This window comes from Diceros bicornis, chromosome 26 (assembly GCF_020826845.1).
Source record: "Diceros bicornis minor isolate mBicDic1 chromosome 26, mDicBic1.mat.cur, whole genome shotgun sequence".
NCBI classification, from domain to species: domain Eukaryota; kingdom Metazoa; phylum Chordata; class Mammalia; order Perissodactyla; family Rhinocerotidae; genus Diceros; species Diceros bicornis.
The window spans coordinates 45,538,883-45,557,248 of record NC_080765.1 but is presented as its reverse complement, the minus strand read 5'-3'; the positions used below and the strand labels follow the sequence as shown (position 1 = coordinate 45,557,248).

General features: G+C 59.1%; 2 protein-coding genes across 4 annotated transcripts; one reads left to right on the top strand and one right to left on the bottom strand.

Annotated features, from left to right (window-relative positions):
* Nucleotides 1-598: 598 nt before the first annotated feature.
* On the top strand, nucleotides 599-4,008 carry PAQR4 (progestin and adipoQ receptor family member 4). Its single transcript, XM_058570235.1, has 3 exons — nucleotides 599-1,017; nucleotides 2,382-2,603; nucleotides 2,756-4,008. Exons 1-3 carry the CDS (start codon nucleotides 852-854, stop codon nucleotides 3,187-3,189), a joined length of 822 nt encoding a protein of 273 aa, XP_058426218.1. The 5' UTR covers nucleotides 599-851; the 3' UTR covers nucleotides 3,190-4,008.
* A 48-nt stretch (nucleotides 4,009-4,056) lies between these two features.
* On the bottom strand, nucleotides 4,057-13,358 carry PKMYT1 (protein kinase, membrane associated tyrosine/threonine 1). Of its 3 annotated transcripts, none has more exons than XM_058570233.1 (9): nucleotides 13,176-13,358; nucleotides 12,386-12,809; nucleotides 8,050-8,557; nucleotides 6,646-7,139; nucleotides 5,864-5,970; nucleotides 5,557-5,729; nucleotides 5,313-5,470; nucleotides 4,383-4,481; nucleotides 4,057-4,305 (listed from the first exon to the last, which is right to left on the bottom strand). In XM_058570233.1, the coding sequence occupies exons 3-9, from the start codon at nucleotides 8,398-8,400 to the stop codon at nucleotides 4,194-4,196; spliced, it is 1,494 nt and encodes a 497-aa protein (XP_058426216.1). In that variant the 5' UTR covers nucleotides 8,401-8,557; nucleotides 12,386-12,809; nucleotides 13,176-13,358; the 3' UTR covers nucleotides 4,057-4,193. The 3 variants fall into 3 exon arrangements, with proteins under 3 accessions (XP_058426216.1, XP_058426215.1, XP_058426217.1); XM_058570232.1 differs by having other exon boundaries at nucleotides 12,698-12,809; XM_058570234.1 differs by lacking the exon at nucleotides 5,313-5,470 and having other exon boundaries at nucleotides 4,206-4,305; nucleotides 12,698-12,809.
* Nucleotides 13,359-18,366: the final 5,008 nt, after the last annotated feature.

Genomic DNA, 18,366 nt, shown 5'->3' with positions numbered 1-18,366 from the left:
CTCAGCGCGCCTTCCTGCGCTCCGGAGGAGTCGGGCCGGTGGGTAGATCACCCCTGGAGTAGGGGAGCGCCGGCTCTAGACCTGACCCGTCCAAACGTCCCGGGCCGGCAGCACCTTGGACAGAGACCGGGCTGCGGGGTGGGGCTGGGTGGTGGGGCTGTGCCCTAGAGGCTGAGTGCCCAGGGGTGCGTCGACGTGGGGGTCGTGCGGAAAGCCCGGACGCGCCCTGTGGGGGAACGCGAGGCGCCGGGGTCACTCTGGCAGAGCCACCGGGACCTAGAACGTCGGGTCCCAAGCCAACAGTCACCCCATGCAAACGAGGCTGGGACCGTATAGATTATGCTAAGAGAGTGAAGGTCTGGGCGGCCGCGGGGCGGGGCCTCCCCGCCGGCCGGGCCCATTGGCCCTCGCAGCGTCGACGTCAGGAGCCCAGCGCGCGAAACGCTGGCAGGATGGCGGGGGCGAGCAGCTGGGGCGGAGCCTGGCGTCCCCGCCCTCCCGCGTCCTGCCGCGCCCGTGTCCCGGGCGGCAGAGGGACCACTGGCCGCTGTCGCCGCCGCCGCCGCCGCCGCCGCCGCGAGCTGTCCCTGTGGCGCGTCTGCCTCGGCGGAGCCGGCCGCGCTGCGCTCGGGCGCCGGCCTCGTTCCCAGCCTCCGACTCCGGGTCGCGCGGCCCGCGCGTGCGCAGCGCAGGAGGGGCGCAGGCCGGGACCCCCGGGCCGGCGCGTGCGCGGACCAAGCCCTGGGCGGCTGGCGGGCCCCGAGATGAGCCTCCGGGTGCTGCGGCCCCAGTGAGGAGGAGGCCCGGGGGCAAGAGGAGCTGGGGCCGCCAACGCCGTGCCGGGCCGGGCCATGGCGTTCCTGGCGGGACCGCGCCTGGTGGACTGGGCCAGCTCGCCACCGCACCTGCAGTTCAACAAGTTCGTGCTGACAGGCTACCGGCCAGCCAGCAGCGGCTCGGGCTGCCTGCGCAGCCTCTTCTACCTGCACAACGAGCTGGGCAACATCTACACGCACGGTGAGCCGCTCCCCGCATCCCACTCCCGCGGCAGCCCTGCCCGCGCCGGGCGGGGGTCCCGAAGGCCGAGGAGCGCTCCAGCGCCCAGGTCCTGCCCCGGCCCTGGCACGGCCGGGAACCGCGGTGACAAAGCTGCCATTGTCCCGGACGGCGCTGCCAGTTTCCGCTGTCCCTGCGGGGCCCCGGGGCAGGCGAGGGAAGCAGAGTCGGGGACCAAGTCCGCTTAATCCCTCTGAGCCCTGGGGAGGAGGAGCCTGGTGTCCGGCCACCTCGTAATCCCGGCGCCCTGGGCACCCTCCCCCGCCAGCACCCTTCCCGGAGATGGGTGTTGACATCGGCGAGTAGGGGCCCAGAAGGAGAAGCCAGGCTCCGGCCCCTCCTCGCGCGGCCGTCCTGTCGCCCCCGCCCCGAGTAGCCCATGCGCAGGGCTCCGCCTGGTGGCGACTCCTTCCTCCCCCCCGCAGGCGCCGGGCCCCTCCTCGCGCCCCGCTGAGCTTTGCTGACACAGCCGTGCCCGTCCTTGGCCTGCCCCAGCAGAGAGAGGGGCCCTGAGCGAGCTGGGCCCAGCCTTGGCACTTGCTCCACTGGGTGACTGTGGCCTGCCCAGACTCTTCCAAGAGTGGGCAGCCAGCAGCCCCAGACTGCTGTGCCTGCCTTGGACCCCTGTGAGGGCAATGCCAGAGTGCCAGCGGGAAAGGGTAGGCATCTGGAGGGCTGGGGCTAGGAGGAATGGAGCTCCCGAGGAGGTGCCTGAGGAGATTGAACAAGCTCTTTTCAGCCCCCTTCCCCTGCCTGGCCTCACCTCTTTCTGGAAGACAAAAAGGCCCAAAGCCTCCGTTTGGTCACTTGTGGAGAGGAGAAGACATAGAGTTTTGGCAGGCAAGCTAAGTGGCTCTGGAATCTGGTATCATTGCCCACATGTGCTGTTCAGAACTCAGCTTCAGGTCACGCCTCCTTGTGGCTTCTACTGACACACTGAGGCCAGGTTCGGGGTTGGGGACCCCTGCTTTTGGGGGACGTGATGTGGCTGCAGGGGTGAGAGCAGCTGGGGAGCTAGGCTGCCCGGGCTCTGTGCTGCTTTCATCACTTACTTGCTGGAGTCACCTGGAGCAGGTTACTCAGTGTCCTCACTTGCAAAGTGGGCACAGTGGTCTCTACTTCCCAGAACATTGTGAGCTCTGCCAAGTAAGTTACAGAGAGCCCAGGGCCGGCCTCTGTCCAGGCCTGGCCGAGTCAGCTAACAGCGTTGTCAAGACCTGCCTTGCTCTCAGCCCTCGTGTTGTCTCCAGACTGTGGACTCCTTGAGGACATGACTTGTCCCCAGTACTGAAGCGCTCTCACGGGTCACTATCTCCCTCCCCCAGGTCTGGCCCTGCTGGGCTTCCTGGTGCTACTGCCAATGACCATGCCCTGGGGTCAGCTGGGCAAGGATGGCTGGCTGGGGGGCACACACTGTGTGGCCTGCCTGGCACCCCATGCAGGCTCTGTGCTCTATCACCTCTTCATGTGCCACCAAGGGGGCAGCCCTGTGTACACTCGGCTCCTTGCCCTGGATATGTGTGGAGTCTGCCTCGTCAACACCCTTGGTGAGCCAAGGGATGGGGTGGGGGGCTCGAAGGATGGGAACTGGGGGGCGACTGGGGAGGGGGAGACAGGGGACGCTCACACGGGCGCTGGGTAGAGAGGGCAGGCCAACCCTAGACTGATGTTCCCTCTCCTGCTTCTCTCCTCTGTGCAGGGGCCCTGCCCATCATCCACTGCACCCTGGCCTGCAGGCCCTGGCTGCGCCCTGCTGCCCTGGTGGGCTACACCGTGCTGTCAGGTGTGGCTGGCTGGTGGGCCCTTACAGCCCCCTCCACCAGTGCCCGGCTCCGTGCCTTTGGTTGGCAGGCTGGTGCCCGCCTCCTGGTGTTTGGGGCCCGGGGAGTGGGGCTGGGCTCCGGGGCTCCTGGCTCCCTGCCCTGCTACCTGCGCATGGACGCGCTGGCACTGCTTGGGGGGCTGGTGAACGTGGCCCGCCTGCCAGAGCGCTGGAGACCTGGCCGCTTCGACTACTGGGGCAACTCACACCAGATCATGCACCTGCTCAGTGTGGGCTCCATCCTCCAGCTGCACGCCGGCGTCGTGCCTGACCTGCTCTGGGCTGCCCACCACACCTGCCCCCCAGACTGAGCCACCCCCTACCCGCCAGGCCAGCCTGCCCAGTTTTCTAGGGCCAACACCATACTTCCCTCCTGCTGGTCCGCAAGGAGCTGGCTCCCGGGATGTTTCCAGCAAACAGGACTTCCCAGCTGGGAGCCTGTTCATCCATTCTTCCCTGTGGACTAGTCTCTTCTACCCCCACCTTAGAACTCCAGCCTCCCCTCCCCGCTTTCCTCCAGGGTACTGTCTTCCTATGGAGGCTGGAAGGAAACTTTTCCTTCTCTAGACCTCAGTTTACCCTCTATGACCTGTGAGGGTTGGGCCAGAGGAACTCTGGGCTCATGTCTCGCTCTGACAGTTGGAATCCTGCCAGCCTAGATCCATCACTCCACCCTGCCCCTCCTCAGACCCTCCCATGAGGTATCTTGTGGGTGCCAGGCCCAGCCTCCAGCCCATGCTTCCTGATCTCCATCTTTCTGCCCTGTAGGCCAGCCCTCCCAGCAGCCTGAGGCTCGCCCAACCCTTCTGCCTTCTGTCCAGAGACTATGGAGGGAGGGGTTTGGGCAGCAGGACTAGCCCCTTATCCCAGGACCAGTTTCTTTCCAGGCAACTGGCACAGAGACATCGAGCTGAGCAGCCCTGAACTTGGGACCTGCTGGGCTGAGGGCCCACCCTCCACCTTGAGTGCCACACTGACAGCTCGACCTGCCCCCCGGGGCCGCGCCTGCTCAGGAAGTCTCTGCTCCACACGGTGTGCGGCTTCCAGCTGCAGTCTGCTGGCCTGGGGCCTGGGCCCTGCAGCAGGGCTCAGCCTTGGCCCATCCTGGAGGCTTCAGATCCTGGGCAACATCAGTAAAAGGGGAAGGAGGCGCTGTGTTGCCACACAAGCAACTTGGGTGCTCCCAAGATTCAAATACTTTTTATTAGACATGGCCAGGCAGAAGGGACCACTGGAGCTCCCAGAGGGACCAAAGCCTCTGGGAGGATGGGAGAAGGAGTAAGAGGTTAAAAGCATGGAGCCTGGGCCCATGGGCTCAGGTTGGGCCCAGTGAGTCCTCAAATAGGCTGAGGAGGTTCCGAGGCTCAAAGGAGGGGAAGGAGCCCCGAGGGGGCTCGGAGTCAGTGTCACTTAGGTCCAGGGCATCCCTGGAGGGAAAGGGGGAGAAATGACATTCAGGATCCGAAAGCTGCTCCCTCCCGCCCCCCGGACTCAGCCTGCTTACCTCAGCGTGTACCTGCTCCGGGGGGCAGGGGAGCCACTGCAGGGGGTGGAGGTGGTCCCAGCAGCCCTGGCCAGGATGGCCTCTGGAAAGAGTGAGGGCCTGCACACGGGGAGGGAAGACAAGCAGGGTGTCAAGTGGTGGGGAGCACACAGGGAGGCCGCAGCTGCGGGGAGCAGCAAGACCCACCTGGTCCCCGTGTGCTCCAGGTTCCCACCTGCCACGGGCGGGGGCCACAGTCAGGGACACTACAAGTGTGGTGCACTGTCACAACTCTCACAGGCTACCTCTGTCCCTTTTCAGAACACATGGGTGTCGACTGAGCCCACTTTGACCTGAACTTGTGGTAAATGAAGCTTGTTTGGCACTTCGTGTCTGCTATAAAGTGGCCCCTGTGTTGACAGGGTGACATTTCCTAAGGCAGCGGTTAATGGTGCAAGTCCCCCTGAGAACCGTCTGCCCCAAGCATGTGGTTTCCCTTTGCAGCAGTTTCTTAATTACAGCCTCTCACGTGGCCACCAGGCACCTGGGACTAAGGAATTCCTGGGGCTGGGGAGGGCAGCTTGCCAGGCTCTGGGGGTTTTGTCCCCCGAGAGGAAGGACAAGGCCTTGTCCTCGGGCACTTGCAGCCTCTACTGAGGTGGGTGCAGGGCCCTCGCGCTGCTCTCTGTGTGACAGCTCCTAAGTGTGAAGCTGCCAGCTCTGCTTGGCTCTGAGCCAAGCAGAAAGAAACAGCTGAGCTTAGAAGAAACAGCTGTATTCAAACTAGGCCAGGCAGTACCAGCCTTGGTTCCCTTCCCGGGGCGTGATGGGGGCCAGGTCTGTGGGAGGAGTCCTGGTTTAGCACTAATCCCCATGGGGCCTGGGCCTCGGGTGTGGAGTCTGGCCACGATGCCAGTCCATCTCCCCCGACTCCGTCCACATCTCACCCACCCTATGCTGTCGTCATCCCAGTTGCTGGAAAGGCTGCTGTCCAGGAGGAGGCTGCAGGGCGGTGAGCCAGGCGGAGTGGCTGGCGGGCCCGGAGGCTGCAGCCAGCTGGCAGGGTGAGCCAGCCCATGCCAGAGCCAGCACAGCAGGGCCAGCAGGGCCTGTGGGGACAGGGGGCCAAGGGAGGCTGGGTAGACCCTGGGGCTGGGAGCAGGGTGGGACAGTCTGTCACCTTTGCCCAGCTTACCTGCCACAGAGCCCACCCTCGACTCAGGGCTTCAGCAGCCATGCACCAGAGGATGCTCCAGGGCCGCGGCTGCCTGAGCATAGGCAGGGCCAGCAGGGCCTCGGCTGTGGCCCGCAGCTTGGGGTCAGGCTCCAGCATCATAACGAGGACAGAACGCAGCTCAGAAGACAGGCCTGTCCACAGGGCAGGGCCACATCAGGGGTGACTGGGCCCTGAGCCCAGTAGTCCACCACTGCCAGCAGTTCCCTCTCATAGGAGCCTGCCCTCCCTGCGGCAGCATGTCCTGCCCATCCTTGCCCCCACTCACTGGCAGTGAACTCAGGAGGCAGGTAGCCCTGGCGCAGCTGCTGCCAGCCCTTTCCGCCATGGGGCAGCTCCATGTTGCATGCCACTTCCAGGATGGTGAGACCCAGACTGGGAGGGACGGAGACAAGGACAGAAGAGGAGCAGGGTTGGCCTCAGGATATAGACCCCAGAGCCCCAGGCTGCCCCCAAGAAGAGGGTGGGAAAGAACTGTTGTCTTCTACCCTGAGCTGGGAAGGAGGGGCTGAGGACCCTGAAAACGCCCCTGCAGGGCCAACAATGGGGACCACATCATGGTCCATGGACCCCATGCCTGGCGCAGCCCATATGCCACCATGGTGAGTCCTCCTGGCACCCCCCACTGGACAGTTACTGTGGTTAATGTGGTTACTAGTGTTCTAGCTGGTATGGCTGTTAGAGGCACAGCAGTGGTTACCAGCATGGACCACGGAACCCAGCTCCACCACAGGCTAACTGGGGACTTGAGGCAAGTCCCTTGACCCCACTGTGCCCAGTCCCCTGAAATTGGGGTAATAATAGTGCCTCCTATGGAGGCGTGGTGAGATGGGTGAATCCACATAAAGCGGCTCCAGAGGGTTTGCTGATTAGACTGGCTGACTCTGCAGACCCCCCTCAACTAGAGGTGGGGCTGCTACCCCCTCGGGGCAGGGTCTCCCAGCCTGAGGCCAAGTCTTCCTGACTTTAGTCTAGGATAGTGCTTCCCTCCTTCTGCTGATCACCGCTCCTCCCCCTGCCACGAAGGGCTTCCCACGTTCCAGCCCTCACCTGAACACATCTGCCGCTGTCCCGTAGGAACCCTGTAGCAGCTCAGGGGCCATGTAGCGGGGGTCTCCCTCCTGGGCCTCGCCAGCTCCGGACGCACCCAGCTCCACCAGCAGCCCAAAGTCACCCAGCTTGCAGCGGCCCTGGGGCCCCAGGAAGATGTTGGCAGGCTTGACATCAAGGTGGACCAGGCCTTGGCCATGCAGGTGGGCCAGGGCGAGCAGGGTGTCCCGCAGGTAGCCCCAGACCTGGGCCTCGGGCAGGCTGGCGCCCCAGGCCTCACAGTGCTGCTGCAGGCTGGGACCGCACAGCTCCGTCTGCAGGTACAGGATGCCGCCCTCCTCCCAGGCCTGCTCCAGCCGCACGCAGCGCGGGTGCTGCCCCACCTTCTCGTGGCCGCTGACCTCGGCCAGCTTGCGGGCCCGGTCCTTGGGGCCCCGGAATGGTGACATGGAGCGCTTTACTGCATAGAGACGGCCGTCTTCCTTGGAGCGCACCTGGAAGGGAAGTGGAGCCCGCAGGCAGGGTGGGAGGGGGCACGACCATGTAGGAGGACGATCCAGCAGATTCTATTAATATTTCACATGTGCGAGAGGTGCAGCACAGTCTCTACCTTAGAGAGAGCCTGCACGTACCACGGCAGAACTGGACACACCTCCACCCCAGGCGCTGGTTCACTGGGACCCATTATGGGAAGAAGCGGGGCAGACCTCTCAGCACTGAGCCAGGAGGGTCTCTAGGACGCATTATTCAGTGAAAAAAGCTGACTACAGACTGGTACAGGCAGTATGATTGCCATATAGACTATAAAATGCATTTGACCATATACAATTTTAGAGATGTATAGAGAAAGGTCTGGAAGGAAGGATGCCCACCCGAGAAGCACAATGGTTACCTCCAAGAAGGAGAGCTAATCAAGGGGCCTATGTTCTTTGTACTTTTTAATAGCAAAATTGTCTTCATGTATAAGGAAAACTCCCATTTAAAGGAAATATAAATGATTGGAAAATATACTTTAAGTAAAAAAAAGGCGGCCTGGAGGGTGTAGCCTGAGCGCCTGGCGGCCTGGGGGGTGGCAGGACAGGGTGTACACTGCACTCGGGCTGGTGCCGGGGGCTGGGCAGGGCTCGCCAAGACCCCAGCGCAGCTGGCTCCAGGGTGGTGGAGATGGCAGCCAAGAGCTCCCATGCGGCGTGCCAGGCTCTGGACAGAGGGAGAGTGTGCACTGAGGGGGCCCTAGGAGGGGCCTGCGTAGGGGGTTACCAGACAGCAGCCAAGTCGAGCACCGAGGTGGGAAGCCTGTCAGCCCATGAGAGGCGGGCTGCCCAGGACACTGCCCCATCCATGCAGGGGGAGGGAGGCAAGGCGGGACGCCCAGACAGGCCCAGGGAGCGTCGCCCTACTCACCTTGAAGACTTCTCCATAAGAGCCGCGGCCCAGGCGGCCAAGCCTCTGGAAACTCTGCTGGAAGAAGGACTCTGGCCGGCTCGGGTCGTACCCGGGGCTCTGCAGGGTCTTAGAGGCCTTGCCTCGGAACGACACTCTCCGGGGCTGGTGCTGCTGCCAGCCCGGGGGCCGAGGGGGGAAGAGGCGGCTGAGGGGGATGCTGCCCTTGGCAGGAGGCCGGGGCGGGAGGCTCCGACTGAGGCCCCGGGGCCTCTTGAGGGAGAAGCCGGGTTCTGCATGGCGGAAGTAGGCTGGGACTGGGACAGGAGTGCCACTCAAGGGTGGCGGGGTGCCCTCTGTGGGCACAGGCATGGCCAGCACAGGACGCCCTGGGGGGCAGAGTACAGAATAGTGTGTCCACTCAAACAGCGCCTGGTCCTGTGGCCCCAAAGAGGCTGCAGAAGGGAGCTGCGTCTACTCCACACACACGTTCTGCTTTAAACATGGAAGACGTGGGGACGACGAGCACCTGCTGGGAAAACGCAGAGGACAAATACACGCCTGCACACAGCAGCCTGTGCCTTGGAGGTCAGAGAGACATCAGCTGAAACCACAGGGCTGGGTCCCGGAGGCTCCCGCAGTCCAGCAGAGGTTAAAGCGAGGTGGGTTCTGGAGCCAGACTGCCTGTGCACACAGCAGCCTCTCCCCAGACTGTAAGGTGGAGACAGTAACACAGGCCCACCATCCCTTCTCTCCAATTCCAAAGGAAAAAAGGTCTGAATTCCAAAAGTTTCTTCCTTGCTGTCTTTTTCATAGTAGTGGTGCTAGGACTCATTTCGTGGAGCTCCACTGCTTCATGCTGCAGAGGCTGTATCCCAGCTGAGCGCAGCACAGAGCCAGGGCCCCTCCCCCACCAACCCCCCTCGCAGGCTCGACCTCGCAGGCTCGACCTCGGGTCTAGCAGGCTGGGAATACTGGCGCTCATCGCTCAAGCCCCAGCTCATGCCTAGGAAGGAGGTTCCACACTGGGAGAGGCAAGCCGAGAAGGCCAGAGGCTACCACCCGCATGCTAAGGCAGCAGTGTCACTCAGACAGGCACCACTGTCCCTGCCCCCAGCTCCTGAGTTGCAGCTCAGAGATTCTGCCCGGAGGAGAGGCAGGTCATAAAACAGAGCGCTCCAAAGCTCTCCTTGCAAAAAAATGACCTCATTTGAAACAGAGTGTGGGAAGTTCAAGTCTAAAGGTGCTCTCAAATCAATGGAGGTTTTGGTGGTAGGCAAATAGGAGCAGGCTGGTACTTCCATCATCAACAAGCTAAACCATAGGCCAGATAGTTTACCAGAGAGAACTGGGGAAAGAATAGCTAAGAAAAGCCTTCCTGGGGTCAGAACAAACCTCAAACACTGAACTCAAAAGCTATCCTGTTAAAGGAGCCTGAATTTAATCAGACCAGTCTATGGAGCAATTGATGCCCCCAGGGCATTGTCAAAAACAATAGAGCAACCAGTCAGCAAGTGGTGAAGCCTAACAGCTGCGTGTGACCAGCAAAAGGACAAAGAGAGCTCCCCTAAAACCACTGGCATCCCAGGGTGACTGTGCCCATGCCCAAGGCTGGGCCCTCTGAGGAGCAATGTCTGAGGCTTCACATTGCAAGAGAAAGAGCTGTCACTACAATGGTCCAGCTGGTCACTAAATAACAACCAACAACAGTCACAAGCCCCAGAGTGGAGTGAGGAACCAGTATCCACAGTTGTTACAACATATTATCTAAAATGTCCAGTTTTCAACAAAAAAAATTATGATATGCAAAAACACAGCAAAGTGTGACCCATATACAGGAAAAAAACAGCAGAAACTGCCTGTAAGAAGGACCAGACATCAGATTGAACAGAAAAGCCTTCAAAGTAGCCACTGTAAATATGTTCAAAAAAGTAAAAGAAACTATGCTTAAAGAAGTTAAGGAAGGCACGACATCTCACCAAAGACAGAATATCAATAATGAGATAGAAAATATGAAAAGAACCAAATGGAAGTTGTGGAGTTGAAAAGTGTGGTAATTTAAATGAAAAAATTCACTGCAAGAATTCAACAGTAGATTTGAACTGGCAGAAGAAATAATTAGTGAACTTGAAGATAGATCAATAGATTACGCAATCTGAAGAACAGAGAGAAAAAAGAATGAAGAAAAGGAACAGAGCCTCAGAGAAATGTAGGATGCCATTAAGGACGCCAACATAGGCATATGGGTGCACAGGAGAGAAGAGAAGGAGCAGGAAAAATAGGCTAAGAAATAATGGATGAAAACACCCAAATGTGATTTAAAAAAAAAAGTCATAGTCAACAGTGAACTTCAAGAAGGATAAATGCAGAGATCCACACATAGACATATCACATTAAAAGTGCTGAAAACCAATAACAAGGAGAAAATCTTGAGAGCAGCAAGAGAAAATGTCTCATCACTTACAAGCCTCCCCCATAAGATTAACTGCTGACTTATCAGAAATAATGGAGGCCAGAAGGCAGTGGGATGTCATATTCAAAGTGCTGGGGGAAAATTTGTCAACCAAGAATCCTATATCCAACACAACTATCTTTCAAAAATAAAAGCAAAATAAAGACATTCTCAGATAAACAAAAACAGAAAGAATTCATTATTAACAAGCCTGCTTTACAAGAAAAACTAAAGGAAGTTCTTCAGGCTGAAAACATGTGATCCCAAACAGTAATTCAAATCTGCGTGAAAAAATAAAGAGCATCAGTAAAGGTAATTATGTAACACAAAAGACAGTATAAATGGATCTCTCTCCTCTTTTCTTAGTTGATTTAAAAAGCAATTGTATAAAACAGTATGTATGTAATTGTACTGTTGGGCATATAACGCACAGAAATGTAATATACTTGCAAAGAAGAGCACAAAGGAGGTGAGTGGGAACAAAACTATATTGGACTAGAAAATGACACCAGATGGCAACTGGAACCCACAGGAACAAATGAAGAGAACCAGAGGTGTAAATAAGATGGTCAGTATAACCAACATTATACATATATATACTTGCTTTGCTTTCTTCCCTCAGCTTCTGTAAGAAATTAAAGATGATCTAAATAAATGGAAAGACATTACATCTTCATAGGTCCAAAAACTTAATATAGATAAAACAGCAATACTCTCCAAATTGATCTACAGATTCAATACAATCCCCATCAGAACCCCAGCTGGCTTCTTTGCAGAAATTGTCAAGCTGATCCTAAAATTCACATGGAAATTCACAGAATCCAAAATAGTCAAAACAGGGCCGGCCCCGTGGCGCAGCGGTTAAGCGTGCGCACTCCACTGCTGGCGGCCTGGGTTCGGATCCCGGGTGCGCACCGATGCACCGCTTCTCCGGCCATGCTGAGGCCGCGTCCCACATACAGCAACTAGAAGGATGTGCAGCTATGACATACAACTATCTACTGGGGCTTTGGGGAAAAAATAAATAAATAAATAAAATTACAAAATAGTCAAAACAAAGTTGGAGGACTCCCACTTCCTGATTTCAAAACTTACTACAAAGCTACAGTAATAAAAACAGTGTGATACTCATATAAGGACAGACATAGATCAATGGAATAGAAGAGAGAGTTCAGAAGTAAACCTTCATATTTATACTCAATTGATTTTGACAAGGGTGCCAAACAATTCAGTGGGAAAGGATAGTCTTCTCAATGAATGGTGCTGGGACAAATGGATATCTACATGCAAAACTCATTTGTCAGAAAAATCTGACCTGACCTATTTTTCTCTCTAAGTGTAATTATCGTATATTTCTTGACTGAAATATCATCGTCTTTGATTATGGGATGACGTCCCACAGCCACCGGTGGTATTACATGTAAATGTTAATAGGCACCCTACTAGCTTTCTAAAATTGGAGACATTTTGAATTCTGAAACACACCTGGCCTCAGGGGTGTGTGGACCTGTACTACTGACGTCATGGAAGGCTTAGCCCGGTGTTAGGCATGCAGATCCCTCAATAAATGCTATCTGTTATATAATAAATGTAAATAATGCTGAGTAGTCATTGAAAGAACACACCAAGTACAGTGGTCCTGTGGGTGTAACTGATCATGTGTTGGAATAGAAAGGGATATTGAGTTGCTATAATGTTATAATTGAAACAAAAACAACAAAACCAAAGCAGAAGAGGAGTCCAATTTTGAGAAGAAGCCACAATGTATCAAAAGATGCCATACCCGGCAGGGGGGGAGGCAGTAACTAGAACAGGGAAGGAGCAGTCCTCTGGAGAGCCCTGCAGGCCCTGGGAGAGTCAGGGGGAGGTGAGGGACCCCCATGGGGGCTTGCCTGGAAGACTCACCCTACATCCTGGGGGGACCCTTCCTCTGGCTCTATTCACTTCAGGAATCCCATCCCAGGGTTTCTCGAAGTAAAGAACCAGGGTGTCAGGATCCCCTAGGGCGCTGGTTAGAAGTACAGCCTCCAGGCCCAGTCCTGGCACATTCGGGGACACCAGGCACCTGCATCTTAAACCAGTTCTCAGACCATCCCAATGTCACTTACGTTCTAGCACCACTGGCCAGGCCAGACAGCTTTGGGAGTGGGACAGGGGAGGTGGAAGGAACAGGGGCTCCCGGGTGAATCCAGGATGGCCCCGAGCAGAGGGCCTCACCCTCTCACTAGGCCGGACACGCACGCCTGCTGACCACGGTCTACCGCGCTAGACTGCGAGTTCCTCCCGGGCAGGGCCACCGCTGATTCACCTCCGTGGGCGTGGGGAAACCCTGGCGAACAGAGGCGGAGTAGACGGGCTGTCACGGGGGAGGGGCTGAGTAGGGACGAGTACGCGGGGGGCGGTGGCTGGGGGAAGGGGTTCCCAGGTGAAAGGTGACGGAGAGGCCGGGAAGGACAGGAGGGCAGGGCCAGTCACTCGGCGGCCGGCCGGAGGGCAGGTGGGCGGGGCTGGCGCGGGAAGGGTTGGGGGGGCGGGACCACGCCCGACATGGGGGTGGGGCAGTAGGAGCGGGATGTGGGAGGGGGCTGGGGGATAAGGATGACTGCGGCGGGGCTGTCACGGGGGCAAAGGGCTGCCGGGAGCGAGGAGGGGAGGGCGGTCCGCCCGAGAGCCCTCGCGGCCGGGTCTGGCTCACCTGGGGCAGGCAGGCGGGGCGCAGCTCAGCGAGGTCCCAGATTCCGGGTCGGAGGAGGCGGTGGGAGCCCTCGGGGCGGTCAGACGGGCCGGGGTCTGCGGCCGACGGCTCCCCACACCCGGGCGGACGACTCTCCGGAGGAGGAACGGCCCGTGAACGCGCGCGGAGCTGGCTCGCGCCAAAAATTCCAAACCGGCCTCGAGGCCCCGCCCAAGGCCGCCCCTTTCCCCGCCCCCTCCCCGGGCGGCCCGCGGAGGCGCCGGCCTGCGTGGCCCCGCCCCCCGCATCCTGCGTGCGCGTCGCCCACCCCGCCCCGCCGGCGCCGCTGGCCTGCGCTCTCATTGCGCAGGCGCAAGGCCTCCTCCGCGCTGGCCTGGGGCGGGGGCGGCTATGCGCGGCGACCTTTAGGATGAGGTGTCCTGAGGGTTGTGAGCTGGCGCTTGGGCTCTCGTCTCCCGCCTGGCTCCCGGAATGCAGGCCGATGTCCAGACCACGGTCCCGGCACCCACGGCCCTTGCTGGGCTGGCTTAGTTTTCGCGACTATAAAAGGCGCCATCACCGCGTTTCGCCCCGCAGGTGCCTCGGGAGGCGGTCATTCGGGGCTGGACAGGAAGTCCCTGCGGCCTCCGAGGCCCCGGCGGAGTGGAATGCCCTGGGATCCTGCCTTGCGTCATACTGGGGACGCCGGGGGGGGGGATGCCAGACACATTCCCCCACCCGCGGAACCCTTGGCTCGGGGAACCAGGAAACGCCGCCTCTTCCAGGAAGCCCTCCAGCCAGCCAGGCTGAGCCTCCCTGCCTCCAGGCTCAGCCACCTCCAAGGCAGCCCTTCCCATTCTTTGGATTAGAGACTTGAGTTCAGCTCAAACTCCCCTCAGACCCTTCCTGGCTGAACGACCTTGGGAACGTACTGGGCCTTTCTGAGCTCCTGATTAGCCTCCTGCCTTCATCCTGAGCGGATAAAGCTTCCCTCTCAGAGCAGAGGGTTCAAATGGGATGATCTCCTTAAATTCTTAGCAGGGGGCTGGTGTGGAGCAAGGCTGATTCCTAACAGTAGCGGCTGGGGGTTGCTCCTTCTTTCAAGGAAGGACATTTTATCCGCTTAACAGGGTGGAGGGGAGTCACGCTCCAGGCCACCCTCCCTAGAACGTTCCCCATCTGTCACATCTCTTTTACCGCCTTATTTTCGCCTTTCACTTACTCTGAGATTCTAGCCTCTGATTGTTGGTGCGCTTGTTGACCACCCGTCCCCAAGTCTGAAAGGCTGTGGACTGCAGGGCTCCCAGCGCACTGCAGCAAGGCCCCTCCATAAACACTCACCAGTGCCCACACCGGGATCTCCCATGAGGCTCTTCCCTGAGGGCTGCAGCCCCCTCAGTGCACTCTTCCTCTGCATTAGCATCTCTGGCAGCCACAGCTCCTGTGACTCAGGCTGGATCCTTGTTAGAGATTCCAGGCTTGTCGTCAGGAGGCCTGGGGAGCAGGCAGGCCTCTCTCTAGCTGCCATACCCCCTGCCAGGCCCATCTCCAGGAGTCCTGGATTCAGGCCCCCTTCCAACTGCCCATACTTTTTTTTTTTTTTTTTGGTGAGGAAGATTGTTCCTGAGCTAACATCTGTGCCAATCTTCCTCTACTTTTTATATATGGGACGTTGCCACAGCATGGCTTGATGAGCAGTATGTAGGATCCGAACCCGTGAACCCGGGGCCACCGAAACCGAGCATGCGAACTTAACCACTACACCACCAGGTGGCCCACCAGGTGGCTCCCAACTGCCTATTCTTGAAAGTCTTATTTACAGTGACTTAAAAAAGTATTTTTTTGATTCAAAAACATGCTTCCAATGGACATTTCCCTGTGTGGAAGGACTATAATGTAAAGTTAAGTACAGATAGCAGGTAAGAGCATGAGCAGTGGAGTCAGGGAAATTAGGGCTCAAACCCTACTCTGCCCACGGAGGCTGTGCAGTTGTGGGCAAGTTGCTTTATGTCTCTGGGCCTGTTTCCACATTTGTAAAATGAGGATAGCAGTAATAGTAACGACCTCCCTGGGGCTTATGAGCACTAAATGAGAACATGCATGTGAAGTGCTTAGCACGGGCGAACACACAGTAGGAGCTTACCCATTGTTTAATAATAACAGTAACACTCATTTGCATAGTGCTTTGCAGTTTTCAAAGCAGCTGCCTGGGCCAAAAGGAGGCCCCTGGAAAAGAGAGACCAGGACCCCGGGCACCCACCTCGGGGTCACAGAGACAGAGACGCACGGGCCCACAGGGTTCCAGACCAAAGCTTGCCCGGGGCTCGGTCCAGGAGAAGCCCGGCAACCGCCGCCCAGGCACCCGACTCCGGGTCCGGCCCGCACGTGCAGGTGAGAGCCGGCTTGAGCCGCGCGCGCCCCCGTGTGTCCCCTCACCGCAACAGCACCGCGCCTGGCCCAGACTCTCCCCGGGAAGAGTCCATCGAGGGATGGGGCCCCGAAACAGGAATAACGTGACTTAAAGGCAAGGAAATGACAGCCACAAGTGCAAACGTGGCTACCCCAACAGGAAAGAGGAGACTGATGGGCGCTTCTGGGGAGCTGGCCGTGTTCTGTGTCTTGACCTCGGTGCCGACTGCGTAGGGGCTGGCTTTGTAGTGATTTATGTTATACATCTCTGTCTTAACGCACGCTTCTATGTGTACGCCATATTTCTCACTGGCATAAGGTTTTAATAAACTGACAGGTGGGGGGCAGGGAGTTAACGGAAGTCAGCTTTGCACGGTGCTGGTGCCTGGGGGTGCCAGGGAAGGTGTCCCAGAGGTGGCGATGCAGGGATCTGGGCTGAAGAGCTGCCAGATAGAGAGGGCCGAGAGGAGACCTTTAGTACAGCTGTGGATTCAGAAGGTGTCAGCTCTGCAGGCGCCTGGCCGTCCCCCCAGCTGTCCTCCCCGAATTCCCAGCCCGGCAGGTGCTGCTGCTGTGAGCAGCTGGCCGGGAGCCTCTTGACACAGGCTGTGCCATTTCAGGCGACGCACTTCGTGGGCCTCCACCTTGCACTTCCAGCACCCCAACTGTCGCCTTGCCCCGGGCTCCCAGCTCTGGCCCCTCAAAGTTGCTCTCCATTCAGAGCCTGGGAGCAAAGTGTAGCCCAGGCTCAGTTCCATCAGAGGCTCTGTGCTCCCAGGCCGGCCTTGCCTGGGTGGGGCTGAGGGGGAGCTGGGGCGACCGGCTGTGCTGGGGGTGGGGGGGTGCCCAACTGTGCCCAGCCCTGGTCCTGAGCAGCGTCAGGCTGGCCTGAGGCCCCAGGCTGGCTGGCATTTTCCACAGGCCCATGCCAGCACCAGGCAGCCTGGCAGTGGTGGCGGGCCCTGGCATTCCCGCTGGCGGTGGCCAAGCAGGCACCCAGCCCATACCTCCCGCGTGGCCCCTCCTGGTCGCCCTGCCTGCCTCCTCCTGAGCCAGGCTTCCCTGGCACCCTGCGGGTGAGCCATGTGTCTGGGTCTGTGTAGGCGTTCAGCTATCCCAGCTCTCAAGCAGACACCTTGAGCCCAGACTGGTGTGGGGCGGGCAGAGAGCGACGCCCATGCCCACTGGTGTGTCTGGGGCAACTGGGTCTGCTACCCATGCAGAAGTGTGTGGACTAGCAGAGAAGGGAGGACTGTGGACTCGGGGGTCCCCGTGGACTGCCTGGCTTGAAATCCAGCCCCACTGCTCCAAAGTTGCACAATAGGGGCCAAGACCCTTCTCCTCTCGCCTGTTTCCCCATCTGTAGAATGGGGTCAGAAATAGCTTCCCCGATAGTCCTGAGACAGTGCTACTATTAGTGTCATCATTTTAGAGGACAGTGGACAGATTCGGGGGGCCGGACTCCTGCTTGAGCTCCCCAGCCAGAGAGAGCAGGTGTGCGAGCCCGATCTGCATCTGAATCTAGCGCCTAGCCTGCAACCAACCATGGGGCCTCGCAGCTGCCCTCTGTGAGACCAGGAGCCAGTGCCTGCTGCCTCGGGCTGGAGCAGGGGGCCTGGCAGGAAAGCCCTCCCGGGGAGCCTGAATGCATAGTCCCAGCTGTCCTGGGCTCTCATGGGGGGGGTGGAAGGTCCAGCCTTCTGGGCAGGGTAGGAGGTGGGCATGGGGGGTGCTGCGCCGGGGCACTGGGCTGAGGGGGCCCAGCGGGAGTGGAGGGGCCTTGTGCAAAGGTGAGTCTGTGTGGGGAGGTGGGTGTGCTCATGTCAGCGTGATCCCTGGGTGGGGGCCCTCGTGTGGGGAGAGAGGGCAGCAAGGGGTGCAGCCCAGGGTGTCTGTGGGTGGGAGGCAAGAGGGAGGTGAGGTGCAGGCACGGCTCGGTGCTGGGGGGACTGTGAGTGCGGGGGGACCTCGTAAAGGCCCTGCAGTCCACTGGCGGGGGGACATGGCCCCCTAGGTGTTGTGGGCTCAGAGGCCTCACACCGAGAGGCCCCCTCCCTACTGCCCTCTCCTCACTGTAGCCCCTCTCCAGGCCCCCTCCCCACCAGGCTGCCTGGTTTGGCAGGCTGGACTCCTTAGCCAGAGGTGCCACAAGGGGCTGGCTGGGCAGGGGGCAGGCCAGCAGAGAGAGGGTATAGGGCCTTCTGGACAAAAGTCCAGGGGGCTGGAGTCACTGCTGTCCCTGCTAGTGGGTGAGGTCCACAGACTCACTGGAGGAGGTGGGGGCTGGTGCCCAGACCTCCCACTCCCGGTTTCCCAGGCCTGCCTCTCCTGTCCTCCTGTCCTCAGCTCCCCACCAAGCCCCCTGCACCCAGCTCAGGCTTCAGGCTCATGTGCCCGCCACCTAGGAATGGGGAGGGGTTACTAGCACCCTCTGGCAATCCTGCCCCACCCCACCCTGAGCAGTGGCCCCCCCAGAGTCTGTCCCCCAAAGTTAGAGTTGGTACTGCTGGAGCTGAGCAGATGGAAGGGAAGCTGGGAGGGCCTCCTGAGCGCTGGGTGACACGTCCCTCTGTGCCACCATGCCTCGTGGAGGGGAGGCTCAGGCCCACTCTTGCAAGCCCAGCCTCCGTTGGGGAGGAAGGGCCATCTCCAGGTGTGGTCCCTGCTGTCTCCAGGGATAGAGAAATAACACCCTGGCTCTTCTTATGGACCTGTCTGCCTGTCAGGTACACTCTGCTACACTATTGCCTCACCAGCCGCCCCTGTAACTCCCTAACACTCTGTGGCCTCTGCCCCCTTGGCT

Excerpts from the sequence above, each read along its gene's own strand:
- PAQR4 (XM_058570235.1), top strand. The coding sequence starts at position 852 with ATGGCGTTCCTGGCGGGACCGCGCCTGGTGGACTGGGCCAGCTCGCCA. Across the intron at positions 1,018-2,381 it reads GGGCAACATCTACACGCACG|GTCTGGCCCTGCTGGGCTTC; the intron begins GTGAGCCGCTCC and ends TCCCTCCCCCAG. Across the intron at positions 2,604-2,755 it reads CTGCCTCGTCAACACCCTTG|GGGCCCTGCCCATCATCCAC; the intron begins GTGAGCCAAGGG and ends TCCTCTGTGCAG.
- PKMYT1 (XM_058570233.1), bottom strand. The coding sequence starts at position 8,400 with ATGCCTGTGCCCACAGAGGGCACCCCGCCACCCTTGAGTGGCACTCCT. Across the intron at positions 5,971-6,645 it reads ACAGCGGCAGATGTGTTCAG|TCTGGGTCTCACCATCCTGG; the intron begins GTGAGGGCTGGA and ends CGTCCCTCCCAG. Across the intron at positions 4,306-4,382 it reads CGGAGCAGGTACACGCTGAG|GGATGCCCTGGACCTAAGTG; the intron begins GTAAGCAGGCTG and ends CTTTCCCTCCAG.